At 41.7% G+C, this 27,754-nt stretch overlaps 2 protein-coding genes across 2 annotated transcripts in view; both read left to right on the top strand.

The window, feature by feature from the left end:
- LOC147310850 (titin-like) overlaps positions 1–27,754 on the top strand; it is a 216,913-nt gene that overhangs the window by 33,005 nt on the left and 156,154 nt on the right. Inside the window, exons 41-62 of the mRNA XM_086267493.1 lie at positions 11,516–15,283; positions 15,988–16,266; positions 16,551–17,114; positions 17,350–17,631; positions 17,723–18,001; positions 18,084–18,365; positions 18,460–18,738; positions 18,959–19,246; positions 19,350–19,628; positions 19,745–20,026; positions 20,115–20,393; positions 20,563–20,841; positions 22,451–22,729; positions 22,816–23,103; positions 23,202–23,480; positions 23,771–24,052; positions 24,288–24,566; positions 24,651–24,929; positions 25,010–25,288; positions 25,376–25,663; positions 25,753–26,031; positions 26,349–26,630. Coding sequence (XP_086123619.1) covers positions 11,516–15,283; positions 15,988–16,266; positions 16,551–17,114; positions 17,350–17,631; positions 17,723–18,001; positions 18,084–18,365; positions 18,460–18,738; positions 18,959–19,246; positions 19,350–19,628; positions 19,745–20,026; positions 20,115–20,393; positions 20,563–20,841; positions 22,451–22,729; positions 22,816–23,103; positions 23,202–23,480; positions 23,771–24,052; positions 24,288–24,566; positions 24,651–24,929; positions 25,010–25,288; positions 25,376–25,663; positions 25,753–26,031; positions 26,349–26,630 — 9,954 coding nt within the window. The remainder of the gene's footprint in view (positions 1–11,515; positions 15,284–15,987; positions 16,267–16,550; positions 17,115–17,349; positions 17,632–17,722; positions 18,002–18,083; positions 18,366–18,459; positions 18,739–18,958; positions 19,247–19,349; positions 19,629–19,744; positions 20,027–20,114; positions 20,394–20,562; positions 20,842–22,450; positions 22,730–22,815; positions 23,104–23,201; positions 23,481–23,770; positions 24,053–24,287; positions 24,567–24,650; positions 24,930–25,009; positions 25,289–25,375; positions 25,664–25,752; positions 26,032–26,348; positions 26,631–27,754) is intronic.
- LOC147310853 (uncharacterized) lies at positions 548–9,139 on the top strand. Its single transcript, XM_086266804.1, has 2 exons — positions 548–748; positions 885–9,139. The coding sequence occupies exon 2, from the start codon at positions 1,058–1,060 to the stop codon at positions 8,969–8,971; it is 7,914 nt and encodes a 2,637-aa protein (XP_086122930.1). The 5' UTR covers positions 548–748; positions 885–1,057; the 3' UTR covers positions 8,972–9,139.

The raw sequence follows: 27,754 nt of genomic DNA, 5'->3' as shown, positions 1-27,754 counted from the left end.
ATATATATATATATATATATATATATATATATATATATATATATATATATATATATATATATATATATATATATATATGTATAAACACTTTCTAAATTATCTTTCATATTCCATCTGGTCTTACTTTGATAATGTTGTGTGGTTTCCCTCAGGTGAGAATTTGTTGAACTTGAGCAGTTTGCATTCAAAAGTTTATTTATCTTTGGCATGAAAGTTCATCTGATTTTCTTCCCAGAAAAACGCGGGTCTGTATTTTTTAAAGACATGGAGGATTGCCGAATCTGGAACTGATACCTTCCTCCTGCAAAATATTTCTTAGCCTGGCTTGCAGATAGTGGAATGTGATTCCTGTGGTTTGCTTTCTAAATAACCCCAGTAAACCTATATTAGTTCGAATAAACGCCGTCTCACCAAATTCTGCTGCTTCATTGGTTAATTTTGGAATATAATATTTGTTTTTAGAGAGTTCTGCATCTCATACGTGTGCATCTTTCATTCCCTGTTTAAGTTTAAGGATTAGAAAGGGCGTTTATTCTTCTGTCTGCAAGTCAGGTAAGAAATATTCTAGCATAAAACAAGTTTCAAGAACTAAAACACGCAAACGGTAGCAGTCCATCTTGAAAATATGCTTCTTTAATCACAACAAAATAATATATGTTTTGAAGAAATTTCCACAGACGAAGGATCAAAACTTCCTGCAGGTTTCTAATAAAAAGAATCAAGTCTTGCGTTTATTCGAACAAATATGGTGAGTGAATTTTCTTATGGCATTGTGAGTCCTTGCATGCATTTAATATTTCCATTAATGATTCATTCAAGTCCTTTTTTCAGTTTTTACCCCTGGAAGCTGTGTTGGTCTGACAGTTGTCCATTTCTGTTTGCAGAACTGTTCTGTCCTCAAAGAAAAGAAGAAACTGTGCATTGCAGCACAGAACTCACTGCCACTTGGCAGCTTAGAGGAGCCTTCTCCGACACTGAGGATTTCATAGATCATGGCCTGGTGTCAGCCAATCGTTGCTCCAGCAGGACTTCATCCATCAGCTCATGGACAGAAAACATGAAACCATCTTTCACAAAGAAACTTAAGTTTCAGTCCATCTTAGAAGGGGAGGCAGCAGAGTTCAAATGTAAACTGATTGCCTGCCCTCCTCCTACTATCCTCTGGTTTCATAATAACAGATCTATACCTAAAGAGCATAGACGCAGGATCTACACTGACAGCAAAATGCATGTTCACACTACCAGTCTAGTTATTCATGGTGTCAAAGAAAAGGACTCGGGCAGTTATAAGGTAATGGCAATAAACATAGAGGGTTCTGCAGAATCCACAGCATCACTTCTGGTGTCACTGAGGGAAGAGCAGTCTGCTAACTATCTTGGCTTTATTAGACGCACTGCTAAAGCCCACGAGAGCATCGATACCATGGCAGAGCAGAGGAAAGAGAGGAAGTTTAGGGTTGACCTCAGATATGTCGGGTCTCCTTTTGACAAAATGTCCAAGGTCCATCAGGGTAGATCTCGATCTAAGAGTGCTCTTGTGCGTACTGTGTACTTCATGCCTGGTTCCCATTCAGAAGACAAGGAACCAGAAAAGGAGTCTAAGCGGTTAGAAACTGCCTCTGAGCGTGCCCTGTCTCCTACCCCGATGTTTGACAGATCTGAGCGCTTCAACGACAGATTCAGTGACATCTACTGTGACCGACGCACTGGCACCAGGTTCAGTGATAAGTTCAGTGACAGGTGCAGTGACAGATACAGTGAGAGGTTCAGTGACACTGAGAGTCTCCACAATGAGGTAAGAACAAAACTTACTACACTCCAAAAAGCTGTCAAACAGAAAAAGAGGCTTTCTATTTCCACCATGTCTTCCTCTGAGTTTGAGTTAGAATCTGTCGCCAGCGAGTCAAGCTATGCAGATTATGTCGAGAGACTTAGGGTCAAGCCTGCTTCTCTGCCTGATGTTCAGCATTTCAATCGACCCTTTGATTTGGGTGAGACGTACAGGGAGTTTCAAGGTAAAACCTCTAGCAGGGATCCCGCTGAGCCTTGTGTTAGACATTCATTCGAGCCTCAGTCGAGAACCAGGGCCATCCAATTAATGAGAGGTGAGCTGGTCAGTACAAGTGTGTCAGAAACAGAAAAGACATCAGACGACAAACATTCAGAGAAACTAGAGGATAAAAAAGTCAAGGGTTTTGTTGAAATACAAGCAGATGTGGTTGATGACCATAAGGTGCAGGTTACAAATGTTGGGATGACAGCATGCAACCTTGAAGGACCGCTCGGTGAGAAAGCGGTTTACCCAGAAACTACAATGTACACTGAAAGTGGGGAACGTGTTAAAAGTCTGCCTTCTCAAGAAGCAACATTACTCATACAGTCAACCATGCCAAAGTCAGTCACATCTACCAGAGAGAGGTTTCTTAGAGAAGACACAGCAGCAACAGAAACAGCTGATCTGTGTAAAGAAGCATTTGCTGGGGAGGATTTGAGGGCTCGTTACGAGAAGAGCCTGGAAGCTGAACGAATAGCTTGTGAGGAGAAACTCCTTGCCCTGAGGATCAGGAAATGGCAGCAAGGGAGTAGGATGCCAGGAGAGGAGACATATGATCCTGAAACTGATCTGCCCATTGTCCCTGAGGCAAAGTCCACAGAGCCCACAGGGCACATTTACAACCAGCAGGAGAAAAGAGCAACTGTGGAAACTGAGGCCATGCACTCCTCTTTTCATGAATCACTCAAAAAAGAGGCATGGGAAGATAATCCTGAAGGAATGGCTCAATCAACACCCACATCTACAATAAAGATGAGAAGCAGAGAGGTGGAAAGGTCTGCCTCTGTGGGTACAAAAGCTTCCACAGTGACAATTGGGCTAGAAGAAGACACAGCACCACAGACGCTGATGCAAAAGTCCCAAAAGTCACCAAGAACAAGACCAAGGCCAGAGGACAGATTCAGAATTTCAGAGAGATTTATTAGTGAAAAACAAACACCAGACAGCAAAGGGGAAAAACAGGTTGAGCCATGTGATCAGTTTGCAGGCAAGTTTTTTAGAGCTCCGTATGAGAAGAAGCTAGAAACTGGAGGAACTGAATGCGAAGAGAAACGCCTTCCCTTAGGGATCAGGCAGGAAGGCATGAGAATATCAGAAGAGGAGACATTTAACTCAGAAACCGATCTGCCTATTCCAGCAGGCACACAGTACAAGGAGAGTGAGAAGCACATTCACACCCCACAAGAAGTAATGGAGAAAAAGATAGCTCCTGTGCCAATGCCTATGGCACCTAAAGTCAAAGGTGTAGCAGAGCAGCTTGAAACATCTGCCCAGTTGGTCAAAGGACAAATGAAAACAAAAGTAGAAGAACTGGAACATGAGAAACAAAAATTGCAGAGATTTAAAGCTAAAGCAGCAGAAGCTGAATATGAGTCTAGATCTGAAAGAAAAGCTAGAGCAGAGAAGATGCTGTTTGAGAAGACGAGAGCAGAAAAGGAGCTCCAGCTGTCGAGGGAAAACATCTCAGACCTGAAGAGTGAGAGTGAGAAGTTTATTAGTGAAGAGGAGGCTTTGACTCAGCGAATAAGAAAGTGGCAACAGGATGTTTTAATGGAACAAGAGCAGACTGCAGAACTTCAAGGTTACTCACCTTTCCAGGCAGGGAAGACCACTGAGGCAGGAACAAATCTCGCAGAGGCCTCTGCTTTAGAATTGGCAAACACAGTCAGAGAGAAATGTGTTTCTAGTGAGTCTGCTCCTGCTGGTTTCCAAGACCAGGAGGGTGAAACTCTGCAGTGGCCTCTGGCTGGTGAACTGCCAACAGAGGGCCGTGTGACAAGGCTGCAGAGGGACAGTGAGTACTTTGTAAGTGAGGAAGAAGCACTGGCTCAGCGCATATTAAAATGGCAACAGGATGCAGTAGAACAAGAGGATACAGCTGAGCTTGAGTCTGAGTGGCCCCAACTGCCCCTGACTTATTGTGAGCCCCATCATAGTGGCATGTCTCATGAAGCCCACCCCAGTGAACCCCCGCCTCCACATTTATTTTCAACAGAAAAACCGTCAGTTTTTCAGCCCATTGCAAAGTGTGACCTGTCACCTCCTTTTGAGGCTTCTATGGCCAGGCACCCTGCTGCAGATGCTAGTTTGCTACACCATGTGGGTGCACCTGATGCCCCTGTAAGATATCAAAAGGACTCTCAGGCTTCATCAGTCCAGAAATACTCTCCAACCCAGCTCACTGGGCGTCCTTATGAGGAATATGAACTTACCTCTGCCTCTTATGAAAGCCATCATGAGCCTTCCCCAGTCAGGAGAAGCTCCCCATCCCTTAGTCGACAGGATGATTCAGAAAGAGAGGGAGTGGTGAGGTTTAGAAGGGAGAAGCATGCTATGCATGTTGATAAATCCAGCAGGCAACACTTCCAGTCAGAAGTAAGAGAAGAGAGAGCTATGGAAAAGGAGATGGGAACTGCAAGAGAAAACACTGAATGGAAACAACAGAGGGATGAAAGAAGTGGAGATTTGAGAAATCTGAGATCTACACAGGGTAAGGAGATGAGTACTGAAATAGGTGCTATAAAGAAGGAAGAGAGAAGAGTTGAAAATGTGGAGTTAAACATAAAAGATCTTGGAAGTCTGGGAGGCTCACATCCAGTATTTGTTAAAGAAATATCTTCACTTAAAGTAAAAGTTGGCGAGATGTCTGAGTTTATCTGCCAGTTCCAAGGTGATCCTCCACCTACTGTGAACTGGCTCAAAGACGGCCATCCACTCGACCACAATCCTGACTATGATATCATACAGAAATCTAACAACTCAAAGCTCACCATATTCTATCCAACAACAGATCACGAGGGCACATATGACTGTATCATAACCAATAAACATGGCAAATCCATCTGCAGTGCTACTCTTGAAATCTCTAACAAAAAGGTGCCAAAAGTGTCAGGAGTCACACCGGATGTGGTAAAAATACAAGCACCAATGAAGGAGGAAAACCAGGAGAGTCTGATTGAGGAGCAGTTTCAGACCTACACTGATTCAGGAAAGGTAACGTTAAAGGTGCCTCGGATGGAGATCATTAAACGCCGCAGCTCAGACGAATCTTTTAGCACCTCACCCGTGGAAATTCGAATTACAGCTGCCACCCCCATCCCTGAGATGGCTGAGGATATTCGTGTGGACAAACCTCAGGTTTTTACAGAGGGAATGTCATCTGGACCGAGTAGTGAAGCAGCATCCCAGACCGTCAGACACAAATTTACTTTCTCATTTGATGTGGTTGGTGAAGCTCCCTGTGTGGTCACTGAATTAGAGAATATAACCTGTTCCGAGGGTGAAACAGCTGTCTTGAAGTGTGTTATAACTGGTGAACCTGCTCCAGACGTCACATGGTATCATGACCATATTTGCCTTGAAGCCACTGTTGGAAAATATAGTACTGAGATACATGATAAAATGTACATGCTGTATATCAGCAATTTTACATACCCTGATGCTGGACTGTACAAATGTGTTGCTAGAAATAAGTTGGGAGAGGTAACCAGTATCTCTGAAGTCTCCTATCAAGTTGAAAAACCTAAGAAGTTTTCAGGTGTTGATTTCACCCCATCGCAGACAGAGAGGAAGTCTCCTTATGGCTTAACTGAGGATTTCAAGGAACCTGACATCTTCCAAAAAGCTCAGGATAGTGTTGTGCTGCCAAAAGTTAAACCTCCGAGTTCACAAGCTCCAACAGACGTGCCTGTCAAAACTACTGTATCCAGACCCAGTCTCTCTAGAGAGCCTCAGGTTATATCCGGCTGTGGTCTGCAAGGTTCTGCTGCTGTAATTAAAGTTTCTCAGATTAAACAGACTTTCGAATCAACATCACCAATTAGATTAACGGAAAATCTTTCTCTGGAAGAGGAAAGAAAGAAAACACTGTTCCCAGAGGAGTTTATACCGTCTGTTACCATGTCTCTTAACCAGCAGGAAGAGGTAATGCCACATAAACCTGATACTATGCATACAGAGAGCTGTGTTCAGCTTGCTTCACCTACAACCAGAAGTGAAAGTTCTTACAAAGCCTCTCATGCTCCAGTAGAATCCAACAAGCCCGTCTCTTTTGAAACCTCCCAGGTCACTGATGTCAGTAAGGAAGTTATTTCAGGAGTAAGTTGTGGTGCAGTTAAACAGTTTCTTGAGGAAATGCGGGAGTCTCCAGAGGTGGTGAGACCAGGGTCACAGGAACTTGGCCTACTCCCTCAACACACTGAGGCGGGTGAAGCGGAGAGATTTAGATGGGAAACATTTGACAAAACTGGCAGCCACATTGCTTTCGAGTCTGAGAAAGTACCTGCAGGAAGCTGCCTTCCCACACTTTCTTCTCAACCTGAAGGAACTGTTAAGCCCAAACAAATTTCTAAATCTCTAAAACCAGCAAGCCAAAGTGCAGTTCCAAGGGTTTGCTCTGTAGAAAGTGAGGCTAAAATCTCACGTACGGCAAATTATTCTGACCATACTAGTGTTGGGGGGGTTTTAGAAGAAGTAGAAAAACATGTGAAGCGTGATGTGAAAGGATTAGAAGAGGAATTTGATTTAATGTTAGAGTATGTGCATAAGGAGGGTGAACTTTCTGGCGATAAGCTTATTTCCATACAGGAGCCCACTAAGGACAAAGCTCATAATGAGGAGCTGATTTCGTTCCCAGAAGTATCTATTGACAGCGGTGTTTTTGGTAGTATGCTAGAATCCCAGGATGACAAGAGAGAAGTATCAGAAAACACAGTGGCTGATGATCTAATTGAGTCTCCTACACAAATTAAGGGTGAATATGAGAAAATTGAGGTTCGCTTGAAGTCAGAACCAGAAACATTTATTGTCAAGCCTAAAGTACTCACAACAGCAAACCCACTTGGTCGGTCTAGAGCTGCTGCTGACCATGGAAAGGAAGGAGATAGTATGGAAAGAGACTCAGCAGATCAAGCTGGGGGAGCAGCAGCAGCTGGCTCCATAGAGGAAGAGGAGGTCACTTTTGGTGCAGTGTACAACTACTATAGTCCTCCTCCAGACTGGGGGAGGCCGCTGTCCCCTGAGTCTGAGATGTCCATAGAGATTGGCAGCACTGTGAGTGAAGACATAGTTGAGGTAGCTGAGAGGTTCTACACCCCAGGCTCCTCTACTGAAGTCTCACAACCAATTGCACAGTCCTTTCACACTCCGAAGTCTCCGGTGTTCTTTCATACTCCAAGTTCTGATGAATCTGGTGGGTTTAAGACCCCTCAGGAATATCCATTCTCCCCTGTAGAATACAAAAGACCATCAACAGAAGACTCAAGTGAGAGGTTCTTCTCACCTGTTCAATTCCTAACCTCTCCTACTGATGAGGGCATCGAAAAAACTCTATCTGGAATGAATGTGGAAGAAAATCAAATCCTCAGCCAGGCCAGAGGGTCTTTGGGGTTGTCAACCCTGCAGGAGAAAGTGCAGGGGATCCCTCCGGCCTTCCTAAAACCTCTCATGAAGAAAAACGTGTTTGAGAACGACACATTAACATTTTATGCTGAGGTGTTTGGCCTACCTTCCCCCCAGGTGAATTGGTTCCGCAACAAAACCCAGCTGGTAGCGGATGACAGAGTTACTATAGAGCGGGATGGTGACAGCATCTCACTAACAATTCAAAATGTCACTAGAGCTGATCAGGGGGAGTATATTTGCGAAGCTGTGAATTATGTTGGCGAAGCCAGAAGTGTTGCTGTAGTGATCGTTGTATCACAGGAAGTAAGGTTTACACCCGTCCCACCTGCTGTCTCCCATCAGCACGTCATGAAATTTGATGTGGAGGAAGATGACTCTTCTCGTTCACCATCTCCTCAAGAGATTCTGCTTGAAGTAGAGCTGGATGAAAATGAAGTCAAAGAATTTGAGAAACAGGTGAAGATCATCACCATACCTGAATACACAGCTGACAATAAGAGTATGATCATATCTCTGAATGTGTTACCAAGTATTTATGAGGAGGGTGCTGTGGACTTTGTCACCCAGGAGCACGATGACTTGAAAATAGCATTTGAGGTCACCGAGATGCCCCCACGGTTCATCAATCCAATCTGTGACATGGAAAACCCAGAAGGCACCACTGTAATGTTTGAGTGCTCACTTATGGGAATTCCATCTCCCATCGTATCCTGGTTCAAAGGTGATAGAAAAATTCCTCAAAATAACAAAAAATACTTGCACTTTTCTGATAGTGACAATCATTTCCTGAAGATTTGCAAAGTCACAACACAGGATAGTGGCGTGTATACCTGCAGGGCAATCAACATTGTCGGAGAGACTCTATGTAGGGCTTCCCTAGTGGTGTTAAGTGCCAAGGATTTCTCGGGAAAGACCAGGGGCAGGGAGCTGACCGCTGTGTCCCTCGGCAGTGCCAAAGTCCAGCCCCAGAGGTTTGACTTGATGGTTGGCAACACATCATTTGATGGTGAACAGGTGTCAGAAATTGAGCTGGAGTTTGATTTTGAACAAGAAGCTGATGAGTCACAGCGGGCAGTCAGGTTGGTGGCCAACACTGACAATAAAACAAGTGAAGAGGGAGAGAAATATGTCAGCATTGACTTTGATGTATTTGCTGACACAGCAAAAGATGAAAAGATAGAATTTAAAGGTAAGTCCAGTGATATGTGTAGCTTCCAGTTTCAGGTGACTGAGACACCCCCGAAATGTATCATACCATTGACTGATGTAACGGCAGCAGTAGGGACACCTGTCATTCTCCAGTGTCTGGTTAATGGTAAGCCAAACCCCACTGCTGAATGGTACAAAGACGGAGACCGTATCACAGATAGCAGGTATATAATCCAGGTGAAAACTGCAGGCCACTTCAATCTGCTCATTACTAACGTGACCCAGAGTGATGCTGGTGAATACAAGTGCATAATCCAAAACACAGCTGGCTGCATTGAAACTGCAGCACTGCTGAAGGTGTTTTAGGGGTAAAGGTGCTGGGACAGGTCATATATTCATATTTTGTGTTGTATCTAAATTTTGCTTTCACAGTAGAATTAGATTTTGATTTGGGGAGGAAAAAGATGAATGAATGAAAAACAGAGTGTGAAGGAAAAGCTTATATTCAAAGAGACCGTCTGTGCAATTTATCTATACTATATATATATATATATATATATATATATATATATATATATATATATATATATATATATATATATATATATATATATATAGTACATGAGGCGTAAGTTTTCTAGAAGTTTGCAGATAAGACTGGATAGAGGTTGGATGAAGGAGAAACATTATTTTTATAGAGAGCTTTTATAGAGAGCATAAAAATGTCATATTTCTCTGAAAAGAGAATGTTTTCATACTAACTAGTTTCTTAAAATTTTCTTACTGGTTTAGGATTGTGGCTAACAATAATATGGTTACCTGTCGTACATATAGGACATGTCTAAGAACAAAGCTAGCGCTCAAATAACTGAGTATGTATGTAGTAAATGTTTCTTTTAGCGTGTCAGTGACGGTAATGTGATACTTTACACTTTTGTTCAAAAAACATGGCTTTATGTGTTTCTCTATTTTCCGGTAACTCTTTGAAAGCAACATTATTGCCATAATGTCTTTACAATTCAGTGACAAAGTGTTGCATCCAAAATCTAAAAATGTTAGCAGCCTGGTTTTTTTTGTTATTTTGGTGTTAAGAGAAATTTGCACTAATGGAGATGATAGCAACAACACTATTATTTGTATTAGGCAAATTCTTTTTATCAGGCAAATATCACAAATACAAAAACCTGTGTGTTTGCTCAAAGGCAGCACCTATGAATAACTAACAAATAAAACATCATCTTCTAAATATTACTGATGTGCATCGGTGAGTTCGTCCCAGCCCTAACAACGCTAAGACAACACATTTTAAGCAGTGATCTTATCACAAATCAATTTGGAAGCTCTTTAGTTTGGATGAGACAGAAGTTTTTCTAGCAGAGTTTTTCTTTTTGTGGATTTTGTGTGATTCTAAGTTCTTGCTGTTTCTAAATGAAATTTATGGCTTTTTGAAGCATTTTTAAATGTCACAGAAGAGCAACTTGATAACTTATTTTAAAAATAGATAATACTGTGAAAAACCTTTTAAAAACAAAATATAAGTTTGGCATCTTGTAAATATGTGTAATTTTAGGGGTGTATGAATGTTTACCCAGTAAAATGCAAGATTCTGATATTAAGGTTGAAATCTTTCATTTATATGTACAGCTGTCATCTTGGTTTGTCTCAGTTTATATAATAAAATTTCTGATGCAGTCTGAGCTTGCTTTTTTAAACCAGCTTTCAAATGGATGATTTATCACTATGAACATTAAAAGAGAAAATTAAGTCATTAAAAGTGATGTTTTGTAGAAAAGTTTGCTGAAAATTCCTGATTCTGGGAGTCATACCAAACAGTCTTTATTCTGTGCAACATTCCAGAATGAAAGACAAAAATATTCAAGAAAATATAAATGCATGAAATACAGTTGCCTTATATGTCATGAATAAGAATGTAACAGATGATAATTATATACAGACTAATTGTCAATAAAAATCAAAGAAAGTATTTTACTGAATTCAATGCACTGAGTTAATATTTTTATTCCCAAATTCAAGCTGCACACTGGACTTACGTGAGAAATCAGACATTAATCAAGCATTACTGGGGCTTAACTGGTAATCTGAAATATTGGGTATTTTCCCAATGGGCCGTGCACTTTTGAGCCGATGGGTCAATTAAAGGGCCGCTACTAACCAGCCGTACAAGTACTGACTTGACCATTCATTTATTTTCATTACTGATACTGCATTGCCCAATCAAATCTCTTAATGCAACCAGGCCCTCCCCAACCTTCACTGTGTGCACACCATGCAGAGCAGAATTTAGTGTGGAATAAGTGGTTAAAAAACAAAAGCTAAAAGAGAAAAAGAATATCAATTATCAAAGAAAATAAAATATATACGGAATATACGTAGAAGAAATTTTAGACATAAAACAAATTTCAGAATTATAAAAAATTGATACTAGTTCTGCTAATTAAGGGCAGCTGTGACACAATTCTTGCACTAGGTGGTGATCTGATAAATTAACACTGTAAATGGGTCGGAAGTCAAAAACAAACCAGAATGGTCAGAGCGTTTGTGTTTCATGTAATTGTTAATAGTTAATGTGCTTATTGTAGTTTTGTCACATGTCCTAGGATTGTCCTCATAATTACTTCAGCAGCTAAAGCAAAATTTTAATGTTTTTAAACTGAGACATTATTATAAGACTTTTCATTATTGTAATTTAAATATAAAGATATGTTTGCTTTCACTTTTACAAAGCAAAATACGGATTGAACTCAACAACTGACTGCAAAAGTCCTCTCTGCTGAGATTTGTTTTACATGAGGACAGTCCTAATATCTGATTTTGTGAATGAAGTGCTAAAACCATAGCTGCTGTCTTTGGATATTATTATCCAATGTCCTGCTCAATATTTCCTGACAGAGGAAACCACCATCACCACTGTGGAAGAACAAGAGGAAACCTACTACACTGGTGTCCAGTTACCACAAAAAGCTAAAACACTTGAACTCAAGCCAGATTCTAAACTTTACTCTTCCACTTTAGAGAAAAAAAAAGAAAAGCCCGTTTTCCTTACTCAGCTCTCCGGAGCAGCTGTAAACACGGGGGAAACCGCCAGGTTTACAGTTAGAGTATCTGGCTTTCCAAAGCCAACTGTGCAATGGTCTCACAATGGAAAGGTTGTAAAGAGCTCTTCTGTATACAAGCTGATAGAGGAGAAGGATGAGTACACACTGGTTATCACCCAAGTCACGTCTGAATATGAGGGCAAGTACTCGTGCACTGCCACGAATAGATTTGGCCAGACGACATGCACCACATACCTGGAGGTGAAAAAGCCTGAAGCCAGCCAGGCAGAGAAATGGGTTGAGAAGATGTTTAAGCTCACAGGTCAGCCTGCTAGTTTCACACTTCAGATACAACCCGTGAGGTGCTCAGAAGGAACAGAGGCTTCTTTTAATTACAAAGTCAGTGGTGATCCGGTCCCTGATATAAAGTGGTTCAAGGGGCCTTTCCAGATCCAGCCCAGTAGAAACTGTACCATTAGAACCAATTCAGATGGATCTGGTTTCATCATTATTAAGAATGTCAAACAACAGGACAGTGGCTTATACACATGTAAAGCCTCCAACCAATTTGGTGAGACCGCTTGTAGTGCAGAGCTTGTTGTATTCAAAGAATCAGTCTCTGCTTCTCACAAACAGGAGACAGCCGTTCAGAAGAAAAGTTACAAGGTTTCAGTGACAGAACAAGCAACAGAGTCACGCTTGTACCAGGTCAGCCTCCCAGGCCAGGATAAAGCTAAGTCAGATCAGATGGTTTACACCATCGGCACAGAAGATCGGCAGATCATTCCCAGCGAGCAAGTGAGCTCCCTTAGAGAAGTAGATGTCTCCACTGCCACCGTGTACTGTGAGAGGGTTACCCACCAGGCAGCAATACTTCAGGCACATGAGACAGAGGAACGGGTGTCTGTGGTTCCTACTCACCCAGACCAAGTGTCAGCTGTTCCTGCGAAACAGCTTCACATGGCAGCATTCACATCGTCTGTTGAAGAGAGTCAGGACCTCACAGAGCAGCACTGTGATGACATTCAAAGGCCAGATCTCATTGAGCTTCAGGCAGTCAGTGAAAAAAAGTCAAAACAGAAGTTAGCAGTTGTCGAGGAGCTCACACCACTTTCTGCTGTTAGCACAGAGCCACTGGGTGACAGGAAGTCTGCTACTGTTAAAATCACTTCAGAACCTAAACATCTAGTCAGTGGTCATCAAGTGAAAACACAACTGTCAATCCTGAAGGAGGAGTCTCAAGAGATCCCCAAACCACAGGAAGAGATGGGTTATAAGGTTAAGGAAGGTATTAAGATTTTATATTCGGCCCAGTCCACAGAAAAGCAGGTGCTTGCAGAGGGTCACACAACTGAGTTAGCAACAGCAGAATCTGCTGTTAAGTCTGCAATTAGAAAAGAACATAAGCCACCTGTCACAGCTTTAGTGAACGAGTCTAAGCAAACTCTTTGCAAGGAGTCAGAATTCTCTATTCAGAGGCCTGCTGAGGAAGCAGCCCATACCTGTAAAGATACGATGATGAAAGCAGCTCTAACTGCTGAAGAGACACGAATGCTGCAGGGTGAGTCCACACAGTTGCTTCCTAATCTAGACAGTGCCATGTCCATTAAGTCCCAGATAGAAGGAAAGCAGTTGTTACACCTGCAGGTTATAACAGAACAGGACCTCCTTCCATCTGAGAAAAGACTAACATATGAAAAACCAACACCAGAGCACGCAGGGACCAGAAAGAGTCCCACTTTGCTACATACTGTTAGTCAGGATGAGCAGAGAACAGTAGTTTGTGAGGCTACATCAGAGTTTGACTCCAAGGCAGACACTATAACCATAGAGCACCAGAAAGAGGCCCCTACCCTGCTGCATCTCCAGTCAACCCAGCCTGTGGAGGTCCTACCCAAAGAGGGCATTCTCACAGTTGAGAAGCCTGACCAGCTGGTGGCAATGCAGAAACAAGAAAAGGCAAGAAGCCATGCAGCTCTTTCAGAAGAGAAACCAGAGCTCACAGCTGATTTTTACTCAGAACTGGATTTGTCCTTGTCTGGAGTTCAGTCTCAGTCTCGAACTGAGCCCAAGCCACAAAGTATCCTCCAACTGTGCTACCAGCCTGTGCAGTGGTCAAAAGAGACACCAGTTAGCACAGAGTGCAAGCATCAGCGAGCTCTACTACAGAAGGAGGATCGCTGGAACGTGATGCATGTCACTTCTGTGACAGATGAACAGGCTTTGGAGGAGGGCCACACAGATCATTTAACAGCTATAGACAGATTCACATGTCAGACAACAGTAGAGCCAAAAGTACCCACTGAGCCAATCCAGATTGAGGAGAAAGAGATCTCCACTGAGAGTAGCGTCTTTCTAAAGGCAGCAGAACAGGACTTTGCTGTTCAGATCCAAGAGGGTCAGTCAGTCAGGCAGTCAGTAATGATGGACGAGAAGCGAGTGCTGACAGGTGAATTCTCTCAAGAGATCACCAAGTCTGAGACCACCAAAGTTGCTGTTAATGCACAGCAAAAGTTGTCCCTTTTGGCACCAGAATCTAAAGATATTACAGCTCTGCCTAAAGAGATGACATTTGTGATCCAGATCCCTAAATCATCCACTTCAAATATACAGCGTCAGCTCAGAGATGCTCTTCAGTCTGCTGTAGCCAGTGAACAGCCAGTGTTACTGGCTGAAGTTGTAGGATACCTAAACGCTGTAGAAGTACAGGAAGTCAAGGTTCAAAGAGAGCCCAAGTGGGCCATGTTCACATATCTGATCACAACAACAGGTGCCCCTGTGGAGATCACTCTAGCTTTTGAGGGTGAATACCCTCAGACAGCTGACCTCAGGACTGAGGTTCAGGCAGCATTTCACTCCATGGTGTATCAGGAGGCCCATGTTCTTACTTCAGAACAGCAAGGTACTATGCAACTAGACAAACCTCAGAGGGCACAAGCCACCTCAGCTCGCTCTAGCGAAACAGTGTCATCCATGGTAAAGACTGTGAGCGTGACAGAGAGCACAGCGGATTTTACTGCTGTTAAATCTCATTCTGCATCACTTCAAACTGAGTCTAAAATGGCAGTTGAGCATGCTACATTGGAGGAACAGGTTGTAGTGCAGGAATCCATGGACACAAAGGTAAAACGGTCATCCCATATCAAACTTCAAACTGAAGCTCACATAGCTTCTGAGCAGTCAGAGCAAGTTTCAAGACAGGAGGTGAGGTCAACAATCATTACAAGTCAAGAAAAAGATGTAGAAGTGTCTATCATTACCACTTCTACTACCACTGAGCAGGCAGTGGATGTCAGCATTTCCAAAGAGGGCATCGAAGTATCCAGACCAGAACCGAGAGAATATCCTGTAATTGTTAATTCTCTCAATGACATACTGATAGAAGAAGATAGTAGAGTAACCTTCAGCACTACCATTAAGTACGTCACAAAGGTTAACTGGTTTTTCAATGGGCAATTGGTGCAATCTGGCAAAGAGTTCAAGTGTTCCAAAGACCATGACACGTACACAATGGTTATCAACAAAGTTGTCAAGGAGAGGCATCAAGGAGAATATGTTTGTGAGGCTGAGAATGAAGCCGGCAGGACAACAACATCTTCAAGGCTCACTGTGGTCTCAAGAGGTTTGATAACAGGACAAATCTATGTATCATTCACTCATTCATCCAATTCATTTTCTTTGACAGCAACTAATCATTCAGTGGATCATTCCAAACCTTTGTCTTCACATGAATATATGCATTTGTCACCTTGGTTCCTCTATTCATTTCATAGCTTGGCATGAGCAGTCTAAGCAGGGCACTGGATGGTACTAACTCACTCTCTTCTTTTTTCCACATCATCTTGGTCAGTATTTCCTTAAAGGCCAGAACCATCGCAGTCGTAATGTAATTTTATTTCTGAAGTGCATAAGCTTCTTGCTATAATGTTTGTCATGATCTGGCCATTAGGATGTTTACATTGGCATGCAAGTGGCACCAGACTGCTTTGTTTTAAACGTGTTTTCCCATGATCTGTCGCCATTCTCCACGTCCACAATGTCTCTCTGCATGTTTTAAGGGCTTCAGATTGCCTCATCTTTCACAAACCAAGAAAATCACGTACACTGATATCATCTTCTTTCAGGCTGCTTTTGGTAAAACCATGGGGCTAATGTTCTGGCATTTTTTTGGTTTTGTTTTTCTCCACAGTCACCTTGGCTTGCCATCCACCATTATTGTACATTCCACCATTCCTTTTCCTAATCTTTTGTTTGTTTGTTTTTACCTAAAGAGTAGCAGTAAATTTCATTACTAAAATGTGCTTTTTTTGTCTGTGTCTGCAACAGTGCCCCCTGTCTTTAGGCAGAAAATCACACCTCTGGAGATAAATGTCGGCAGTCACACCAAGTTTGAATGTGAGATTGAAGAAGCTCCGGACGTGGCGTTCAAATGGTACAAATCTGGCACCGAAATCAGACAGAGTGAAAAGTATCGGATCGTCAGCCACCACACTAGTTCCTCTTTAGAGCTCCTGAACCCTGTCAAAGCTGATAGTGGAGAATACACCTGCAAAGCTTCAAATCAACACGGCACAGACAGCTGCACTGCCTCGCTCATTGTCACCGGTAAGATCCCAAAAGGACCTCATTTAAATTATCGCTATGCATATATGTGTTTGAGAGAGAGAGAATTATATACAAACACTGTGTTGTACTGTGAATTATCAAGGTCAAGTGTGGAAGGTATGCTTAGTTTATAGCGCTAAGCTGCTGTATTATTTGGCAGTATATCACTATTAAGAAGCAAAATGTTGCCATGTCATATTGATCACTGAGTTGCACAGGTTTATTTTTAATGGTGGTTTTTTAAACCTGTTGAACTTTTTGTGTGCTCTGCCTGCTCTCCATAGAGATGTACCCACCAGTATTTGTATCAAAACCAGACCCAATGACTTTATATGTGGGAAAACAAGCTGTGTTCCAGTGCTCACTTACTGGATCCTCGCCTATGGAAGTTGTCTGGCACAAGGACAACATAACAATTTCCTCTGAAGGGAACTATGTCATAAAATGTGAAAAGAACAAGTATTCCCTTCACATTAAAAGTCTTGAACTGACTGATCAGGGAGTGTACCTGTGCAAGGCTTCCAACAGTGTTGGTGTAGCTACTTTTGCAGTAGAGCTCAAGGTTATTGACAAGCCCCGGTTTGTTACGGTCATTGAGCCAGTATCTGCAGCTGTTAATGACCCACTGAGGCTGGAGTGCCAAGTGAATGAGGACACTGGTGTGGCTGTCACCTGGACCAGGGATGGCAAAAAAGTCCACCAGAGTATGGAGTGTAAACTGTCCTTTGAGGACAAGGTCGCTGTTCTGGAGATCCCCAAGTCCAAACTAAAGGACTCTGGGAAATATGTGTGCACAGCTGCAAACGAGGCTGGCAGCTCCTCCTGTGAGGCTGTGGTAACAGTTCAAGGTAAGATCGTAACGGTGATCTTTCCATTTGCTGTGATGAAAACCTATGCATTTACCTGAAGTGAGGTCAATGTTGACAAGAGTTTTTAGCTAGCTCCAAGCTGATACTAATACTGTGCTGCTGTCTTATGCCTTTTTTGCATTCTTTTTTGCTTTCTTATGTCTTGGTTGACTTTTTTCTATATTTCACCAATGTATAAAAAGTCTTAGTGTTTTTGAACAAAACACTCTTTCAGAGCCCCCTGCCTTTGTGAAGAAAATGGAATCTAAGCTCACGTGGAAACAGGGCATAGCTGCACGCTTACAGTGCACAATCAAAGGATCGCCTGAACTTCACATCCACTGGTTCTGGAATGAAAGAGAGCTGAATAATGGAGACAAATATAAAATATCTTTCAAGAGTGGAGTTGCTACTGTGGAGATCATGAACCTTCTGGTCACAGACAGTGGCAGATACACCTGTGAGGTGTCAAATAATGCTGGGAGTGAAAGCTGCAGTACTCTTTTAGCTGTTAAAGGTTTGTCCAAGGATTTACTTTACATTTACTTCAGTTCAGACAAAAAACAAACTTTGGCATTAACTGCATTTACTTTACCTATGATGCATAGAGCCACCGTGCATTAGAAAAGACCTACAGACAGTAGAGGCAGTGAAGGGAGCAGCTGCTCACCTGGAGTGCGAGGTCACAGGAACAGCTCCTTTTGAAATCACTTGGGTAAAAAATAAGAAACCCATCACCAGTGATCAGAAATATAAATTGATTTCCCAAGACTCAATAGCAAGGCTGGAGATTCAAACATTTGACACTACAGATATTGGAGATTATCAGTGTGTCATATCAAATGATGTGGGAAAAGTCACCACTAAGGCTATGGCTAAACTTAAAGGTTAGTAAACTCAAGCCCATCACAGCAGTTGCGGAATCAGATTTAATTCTGTCCATTTTTAACTTGTAATGTGTTTCTGTAGATCCACCAACTTTCTCAAAAAGGGTTGAGAGTGTTACAGCAGTCTTGGGAAATACAGTAAAACTACAAGGAATGATTAAAGGTTCAACTCCCATCACTGTGAAATGGATGAAAGACTCCAAGATGCTAAGAGATGATGATCCAAATATCAAGATGGTTTTTGAGAACGGTGTTGTGAGTTTGTCGATAACAACAGTTGCCATCAGCCATGGTGGCAAGTATTCATGCCAAGCGGAGAACGAGGCTGGGCAACAAAAGTGTGAAGCGATCTTGACTGTGCAAGGTCAGATAGCATCTTTGATGCAGCGATGCCTTTACATATTGTAATACAGGTTTTTATGTCTAAACTCTTTGTCTTAAAAACTGTCTTATCCCAGAACCTGCCAGGATTGTAGAACCTGCAGAGTCCATTAGTGTGACGGCAGGGGACTCAGCCGCATTGGAGTGCACGGTCTCTGGAAGCCCAGATCTCAAAGTGAAATGGTTTAAAGATGGGAAGGAGATCATTAGTGGCCGTAAATATAAGATGACTCTGAAGGATAATATTGCCACCCTGAAAATTCTTACTGCAGAAAAAGGAGATACTTCAGAGTATAAAATGGAAGTGGCAAATAAAGTCGGGAAAGACCAGTGCACATGCTCAGTCACTGTCTTAGGTTGGCTGCTGGTTTCAGCTACTTCTGAAATTTCTTAAAACCTTTGTTTTAGCTGTGTGTGTTTACACGGAAAACACATTGTATTCATACATTTTGGGAAATGCATTATGCTATAGCCCTAAAATGTTGTGTGTACAATGTTATTTGCTTTTGGATTTTGCTCAGTGGTTCCTGTCAGTGTGAAACTGCAAATAAATGATTTTTCTTCTTTAACGTCCAGATCGGATAATGCCTCCAGCTTTCACCAAGTCGCTGAAAAGAGTTGACGGTAACATTGATAATCCTGTCTCCATGGATTGCAAGGTGTCTGGGTCACAGCCCATGACCGTGACTTGGTTCAAAGACGACCAGGAGATTGTTTCTGGAGACAAATTCCAGCCTGAATTTAAAGACAGCTCTGCTATACTGAGAATCATGTGGCTAGAAAAGGCTGACTCTGGTGTTTACAAATGCAGAGCCACCAACTCAGCTGGCTTTAAAGAAACCAGTGGCACGCTCTATGTGAAAGGTCACGAAGGCTTGGCTTATCTTATGCATTTGGTTTTTTTACGTGTAATCTCTGAATCATTTCATACTAACGTAAAATGTAAATTTGTGTTATTGGCCTCCAGAACCGCCAGCGTTCACAGTGAAACCACACGACCAGGATGTTATTCCAGGAACTACAGTTTCCTTAAGAACAGCATTCACTGGAACAGCTCCTTTAACTGTGAAGTGGTTCAGGGAAGAAAAAGACATAATTACAGGAGGCACTTATTTCATTAAAAAAGATGCCTCTTCAAGCTCTTTGGAGCTTCACTCTGTAAAGCCCACTGATACCTCGAAATACACGTGCGAAGTATCCAACGATGCTGGGAAGGTAGACTGCACGGTAGTCCTCTTTGTGAAAGGTGCAGTCTTTAGTATCATGTGCAACTTCATAAACCTGACTTCAGATTATGCCACTGATATGATATTAACCATAAATCTCTTCTGTCTCATACTGAATATTAACCTCTTCTATCAGAACCTCCCGTGTTTGTGAGGAAACCCGAGGCAACCAAGCTCATCACCAGTGGTGACTCTGCCAGGCTGGAGTGCAAAGTAACTGGCAGCCCAGTCATCGGTTTCAAATGGTTCAAGGATGAAATGGAGATCAGTGCCAGTACTAAATACACAATGAGCTTGATCGACTTGATGGCAACTCTAGAAATAGCTAATTGTACAGTAGAGGACACTGGAGATTATGTGTGTGTGGCATCAAGTGAGGCTGGAAGTGACCGTTGCACCTGCACAGTTATAGTCAAAGGTTGGTTTAGTGTTAGTTTTAACGATTTTACTTCTTCTTTTCTTGGTGATGTAACTATTTATATTACATGTCTGTTGTTTTGTTGTAGAACCGCCATTGTTTCTGCGTAGCTTGGAGCACAGGGACGTGGTGAAAGGTTCTGAGCTGATGCTAGAGTGCCAAGTCTCTGGTTCTGCTCCTTTTACTGTGTCATTTCATAAAAACTCCAAATTGATTCGGAACGACAAAAGACACAGGATTACTGTGAAAGATGACCTGCTAGCACTTCAGGTTCTGGTAGTAGAAACAGGAGATGTTGGTTTGTACCAGTGTAGTGTTGAGAATGAAGTGGGAAGAGCCTCCTGTGATTGTCACGTAACGCTAAAAGGTTAGTTTAGGTGCTTTTGTTGTTAGCTGCCGTAAGCTCTTCTCCTTACATTTCAAAAGGCTGCATTTTAATCTGTATCATATTTTTGAAATCTTAGCAAGCACAGTTCTCTTTTTGTTCAGAAGGAATTTACTTGAGATTGCTCAGCTTTTTACATTTTTCTTTGCAGAACCACCATCATTTGTTCGAAAGCTGGAGAACCTCAGCTCATTGGCTGGCAGCGAGGTTTCTCTGATTTGCAGTCTGAAAGGTTCTGAGCCCATAACTGTGGCCTGGCTAAAAGACAACCATGAGCTCAAAGAGGCTGAAAACATTCAGATTACATATGAGAACAAGACTGCTCTACTGCAGATCACCAACTTACAGAGCAGTCACTGTGGTAAATACTCTTGCCAGGTGCAGAATCAGGCTGGCAGCCAGACATGCTCTGCTGTGCTGACAGTCAAAGGTTGGTTAAGATATTAAACTCAACTTTGTTTGCACCCTTATTAAAATCTTTGTATGCCTTCACAGGTTGATAAACTTGACTGTTTTCTTGCAGTCCTGTGAAATGGGAAGTGCACCCTCCTTCAATTCTAAGAGTCCACATATTTGGACATAATAAAAATGTAACTGGCCCTTAGTAGGTCTTAAAATTAGGAATTACCATAGGAATTACCGGGGTAAATAGCAGTCAGGAAGGAAGGTATGAATGCATTACAGGGTCCCTAATTGGCAGAAATTATTAATTTAAGCAGCAAATATATATTTAAATGTAAACGTGTTCCTGTGATCATTATGTTGGCTTGCAAAAAATGTCTCCCTCTGCTGGCATGGCAGCTTACTGCAACATATTGCAACTTTTGCAAGAGTGTCCATGTCACACTTTGAATAATATTAATTATTATTATAATGATTATAATGTAATTATTGGTCATCAGTCAGTTTTTTTCAAACACCATAAGACACAAAGTGCTCAGAATTACAATTAGATTAAAAAAAATACATGTAAAGCATATAAAATATTCAAGGTAAGGATGCAGGCTTTTACCTTTTAATCTAAACATATAACAGTATTCCTTATTTTAAATGGTCTTAAATTAAAAATTACTTATATCATCATCTGTGATTTTGCATGTAGACTTTTTGCACAAAGTAGGAACATTTCCATGCACATATTAGTAAATAAGGGTCAGTATTCCCAAGTACACCAGCAAAACTACAACATCATGGCCGAAAAAGAAAATAAAGGTATTGCAAAGGCTTAGTCAAAGTCCAGAAATCAGAAGATAAGAATTTAGTGATATCACTTATCAATCTTCTTCACATTTCAATTTGATTCTCTTCGATTCTTGCTTCGCTCTCATTGGCTCTCGTCACTAAATAGCATATCAGAGACATCACATTACTTAATTACTCACCGGAGAAAGTCATTCGTTACACAACTCTTTCCATTACTTTCTTGTTGCCTCGTAAAATGCCCTGAAATGTCTCATTAATGCCAGTTAAGAATATAAAAATCGGGCTAAAGTTCCACACACCAACACACATTTCTGTCCTAATGAGAGCAAACATACGCTCTTTCCTTCAGAAATGAACACACAACGCTGACAATAAAAGCAAAAAAGAAACTCGGCACACAGAGACTTCAAAGTGATTGTCACACAGATTCTACTGTAAAGCAGAAACAGGAATCTGATATAAATAGTTTGGTGGGACATTAAGAAAGTTATGCATAAACAAATGCTGGCAAACATCAGTAAACTGAGTTAAGCGAGAATGTCCTGATATGTGGAACCTTAGAATGAAGGTGTACTTTTTTTCACATGGCTTTCTAAAATCTGAATATATTAGCAGGAAGTTTCACTCAAGACAATGAGATTTGACTGAAACATTGATGACTTTTATACTCATTCATGCTTGAAATTACATGAATGTGACCTTGTAAGCTGACAAGAACCAAAGTGTAGAATCTTTAGTGTTCTGGAGGCTCAGGTTGAGGTTTGTAATTGATGTGTTGTAATATAGGAAGCTTTAAGATCTTTGCTGACTGTTTTTCTTTTTTTGGGACACCCCAGAACCAGCAAAAATCACAGAAGAGGTAAAGTCTATCAGTGTGACTCAGGGGGATCCGGCTACTCTGGAAGCCAGGTTCTCAGGCACAAAACCCCTGAAGGTCAGATGGCTAAAGGCTGGCAAGGAGCTGACCTCAGGCCAGAGATATAAAGTACAGAGCAAAGATACCAGTTCTGTGTTGAAGATTATTAAAACTCAGAAAAGTGATGGTGGTGAATATGTCTTTGAGGTTTCAAACGATGTTGGACAAAGTTCGTGTGATGCCACACTCACCATTCTCGGTCTGTTCTTAATGTCTGTCACCTTAGTTTTGTTTAATTTAATCTTGCTTTGTTTCTCACTCGCCTTTTTCTTTTGTCCATGTTAGATCAAATAATTCCTCCGTCTTTTACAAGAAAACTGAAACAGACAGAGGGTGTCAAAGGATCATTTGCGCATCTGGAGTGTCTCGTGTCTGGTTCTCTTCCAATAACCATACAGTGGTACAAAGATGAGAAAGAGATCCAGACCGATGACAAACACAAATGCACATTCTTTGAAAATGTTCCGTTTCTAGAAATCTCCAATCTTGACACTAAAGACAGTGGCAATTATACCTGCATTGCTACAAATAAAGCAGGAACGGTCCAGTGCTCTGGAGTCTTATTTGTGAAAGGTCTGAACACATTTTTGTACCATTGAGCAGATGGATGTGTACAAAGAAATATAGTTAGACGCATTTTTACCCAGAATTGCTTTGTCTCTGTCTTTCAGAATCCCCGTGCATTCTTGAAAAACCTGAATCCATAAATGTTTTGCCTGGCTCAAAAGTCCAATTTAGTGTACTGTTCTCTGGCACACCACCACTCACCACCAAATGGTTTAAAAGCAGTAAAGAGATCCTGTCCAGTGCTGACTGGTCAGTGATCAAAGATAACACCTCGAGCACACTGGAACTCTTCTTCGCAAAAACCACAGATTCTGGAGACTATGTCTGCCAAATACAGAACGATGTTGGCTCCGCTTCATGCCAAGCAACACTCTTTGTCAAAGGTTATTAATCTTTATGTGAAACTGAGTTGCCAAGTATGCCTCCAGCCATCTGTTGGAGACATTTTTCTCACATTATATTTGACCTTTTCCCTTTGATTCACATTAAATCTCCACTTTCGACTGATAATTCGTACCTAAATTTTCCAAAACACCCCCCTTGCAAGTTCCCAAAACTTGCTATGAGTTTGCTTAAAATGTTATCAACACTTGGATGGAAACATGCACTTTGTGAATGTGTCCCCCATGTTGTTCATCTGATGGTTTATCAGTCACTCTCTTTTATTCCTTAGTGCCTCCAAAGTTTACACAGATCCCAGCCCGTGTGTCTGTAGTTTGTCCTGGTCAGAGTAAGGTTTTTGAGTGCCAGGTGACCGGCACACCTGAGATTGACATCTACTGGTTCAAAGAAGGCTCTGAAATCAGCCCCACTGATCACTATAAGATGGCCTTTGTCAACTCTGTGGCAACACTGGAAGTCTGTGGGGCTGAAGTTAAACATAGTGGGCTTTACTACTGCGAAGCTCGTAATGAAGCTGGCAGTGAGAGCTGCAGCATGGAGTTGAAGGTCAAAGGTGTGTTGAATCAAAGTACACGATGTTCATTGTGCTAGAATTACAACACCATTGAATTCAAAGCAGTGGTTTCCCTCAAACAAAGAGCTAGACTGATCTGATTTAAGTTAAACATAAAATAAACAACAGGGCTATCCAATATTTTTACCTATATGAACTGTAAACCTCTGGACCAGCAAGTATGGACCTGCTGGAGTAGAATAGGTTCATGACCGTTTGCTCTCCCTCATTTCAGAACCGCCATCATTTATTAGAGAACTGGCTCGAGCTGATGTTGTGAAGGGCTCCACTGCCATGTTAGAGTGTCAAGTTGCTGGGACGGGTCCCTTTGAGATAACATGGCACAAAGATGGAAAGGAGCTCAAACCCAGTGCTAAACATGCCTTCTCTCAGTTAAATGACACTGTGTGTCTTGAAGTGCACAAATGTGATGCTGTAGATATTGGTGAATATCAATGCACTGTTGCTAACGAGGTGGAAAGCTGTACTTGTAAGACTACACTAAGCCTCAAAGGTTGGTCTAAGCAGAAGAATAATTCTGCATATTTTCATTTGAGGTGAGGTCTTTAAACTTTAATATTTCATTCTTTCCTAATAGAACCACCAACATTCATCAAGACAATTGAGAACACTGCTACTGTTCTGGGTAAAATGGCAGAGTTTCAGTGCATTGTGAAAGGCTCTCCCATCACCTCTGTACAGTGGAAAAAAGATGAGAATTGGATATTGGAGGATCCAAAGATTCAGAGAACATTTGAAAGCAATGTGGCTACACTCCGGATCCCTGCCTGTGAGGCGATACACAGTGGCAAATACACCTGCCAGGTGGTAAATGAGGCTGGGCAGGATAAGTGTTTTGCCGCCCTCACAGTGCAAGGTAACTAGTTGCAGCTATAAAATCTTTTTACACTCTGGCTCAGAAACGTTCTGAATTGTTGACTTTGCTTGGGATTTTAGTGCCTCCGCAGATCACAGAGAAACCTGAGGTGGTAAAGGTTACAGTTGGAGATCCAGTCAGTCTGGACTGTAAGGTTACAGGCTCCCCTGAACTCAGGGTGAAATGGATGAAAGATGGCAGGGAGCTCAAGTCCATCAGGCAGCACAAGCTGATCTTTGAGAACAATATCAGCAGCTTAAAGATTCAGGCTGCGCAGACAGAGGATGAAGGAGAGTATGTCTTTGAGGTGGTAAACTACATCAGTAGCTGTACCTGCAAAGTCAAGCTAATTGTATTAGGTTAGTTTCTAAAACACGCCGCTGCTGCTAGACATAATAATATGTTCACAAAGTCTAACTTGTGTCTTGGTGTTCTCTTGGCAACAGAGCAAGTAATTGCCCCAAGCTTCATCAAACCCCTGGTAGACATGCACGAGATATTGGGGTCCTTTGTTCAGATATGTTGCAAAATATCTGGTTCTCTCCCCATCTCTGTGGAATGGAAGAAAGATGGAACCAAAATCTCTAGTGGTCTAAAGCACAAGCTCATTCAGCAGGACAACTCTGTGTCCATTGAAATTGAACAGCTAGAGAGAGCTGACGCAGGGTTATACTCTTGCAAACTGACTAACGCAGCAGGAAGCTGTGAATGCAGTGGGTCCATCGTGGTCAAAGGTCAGACACTGCTTTTTTTTAACATGATTGGTCATATGATCCTAAACCAAAGGTGAGTACATCTTTAACCTTGTTCATCTTGTGTTCAGAACCTCCAAGCTTTGTGACAGTGCCCGAGTCGCAGACAGCTCTGCCCAAAGCCACTGCACGCTTCAAAGGCACTTTTAAGGGAACTCCTCCCTTCACAGTCAAATGGTTTAAGGACGACACAGAGCTTATGACTGGGCCTACTTGTTTAATAGGGCTTGATGGGCTGTCCTGTTTCTTAGAGCTCTATTCAGTGGGCGTCACACAGAGTGGAGTCTACTCTTGCCAAGTCAGCAATGATGCTGGCTCCGTACACTGTAGTGCAAACCTGACAGTAAAAGGTTGGATTTACATGTTTTAAATCAATCCTTGCAGAGATGTATTTATCTCATTTCTTCATCGCTGGCAAAACCCAATCCTTCAGTTACATTTTGTGTAGCTTTGCAGCATTTTGTTTATTATGTACAGCTTTTCCACTGCTGCGTTTTCTATGAAGCAATATATTTAGCATTTGTATGGCATTCACGCAGCCATTTTGCTTTTCCTTCTAACCCGTCATTCTTGGCTTATCTCATCTGCTCACCTCCTGCCCATCTTAACCATGTTAAATGGTGAGTGTTTCCTCAGCTGATAACATATCTGTGTTTTGGCTTTCCAGAACCACCTGAATTTCTACTGAAACTCCCTGCCAATAAGTTTTTGAAGCAGGGTGAGTCACTCCGCCTGGAGTGCAAAGTCAGTGGCACAGTCCCTCTGAAAATTACCTGGTTCAAAAACGACACCAAAGTTACAGACGGTGGCAACTACAGGACGTCGTTTGTTGACTCAGTAGCAGTGCTAGAACTGGTCTCCACTAGTTTTGAGGATGATGGAGTTTACACCTGTGAGGCTCAGAATGATGCTGGCAGTGTGAGCTGCAGCACTACACTTACCATTAAAGGTTAGCATCCCGTGGACTTCTGAAATATATTTTATTATTCTGATCACAGTGGCTGTTCAGTGTATTGGTGGGTTATATAGCTGTGTTCCACTGCTTAAAGCTGGTATCCATAACTGATTGCACTACTTTATTTAACAATCCAGTATGGTCGAGGGTCATCTGAGGCTTTTCCCTTTCTTGTACCGCTGAAAATGTTAATCTGCAAGTCAAAACAGATCATTTCACTTGAGCCAATACATTTTACATAACGCTTCACGCTTACCGAGATGGAACCGTTTAAGTTAACTGTAATGCTCTTTGTTAAAATCCAAGCCATTCTACCTGTAGCTCCAGCAACATATGTTTGAACTTCTACAACGCTAAAGGAATTCACCATCCTGTCTGCAGTACAACAAATAGGTTTTTTTCCACAAACGTGCTGGCTTGTTGTAGTTTCTGATACATTTCTATCATTCCATGATCTTAGCTGCAGTGCAAGATAACATAACATCTCTACACATCTCAATAGTCTTACAACTGTGTCCATTTGTACTTAGAGCAACCGTTTTGGTATAAAAACATATTGAAGGTACATTTCTAAACTCCGACCCCAGTTCCATCAAAGATGAGACACTGTGTAAAATATCAATAAAAACAGAATGCAGTAGTTCGTACAAGCCCTTATTTTAATTAACGATAGAACAAAAATGACACAGTCTCAGATGTATTTGCAGCAGATTGCGCAGCAGCATACCAAATATGTGTTTACAACTCTAACAGCTCATCTGCATCATAGTTCAAATTCACTTTCCCCAAAATTCCACACCAGTTTAGAAAAATTCCAAGTTCCGTAACAAATTTCAACAATTCCAAAATTTTCACTGAACTTAAACCACACTTAAATTACGGATTTGCTGTCACTACAACTTCCAACTTCATTTTCCACATTTCTTAGAGATCTGCTATTCTAATTGCAGTTCCAACAAATTCTAAGACCCCAGCAAAATTCCACATTCCAATTTTGTGTTAGGAACATGACCCAAACTCAGGACTTTCCTGGTAGCGACTGTGAATTTATTTACAGTATTAGAATAAACAGTGAGAAGCAAAAAGTGTTCAAAACAGTGGGATTTCCAAAATTCCCG

Source organism: Aulonocara sp. 'chitande type north' Nkhata Bay, linkage group LG16 (genome assembly GCF_057382095.1).
Source record: "Aulonocara sp. 'chitande type north' Nkhata Bay isolate Kocher_YH1m ecotype deep benthic linkage group LG16, A_spYH_male_GT1.1, whole genome shotgun sequence".
NCBI lineage: Eukaryota > Metazoa > Chordata > Actinopteri > Cichliformes > Cichlidae > Aulonocara > Aulonocara sp. 'chitande type north' Nkhata Bay.
This window is presented reverse-complemented; position numbering and strand designations above follow the sequence as displayed.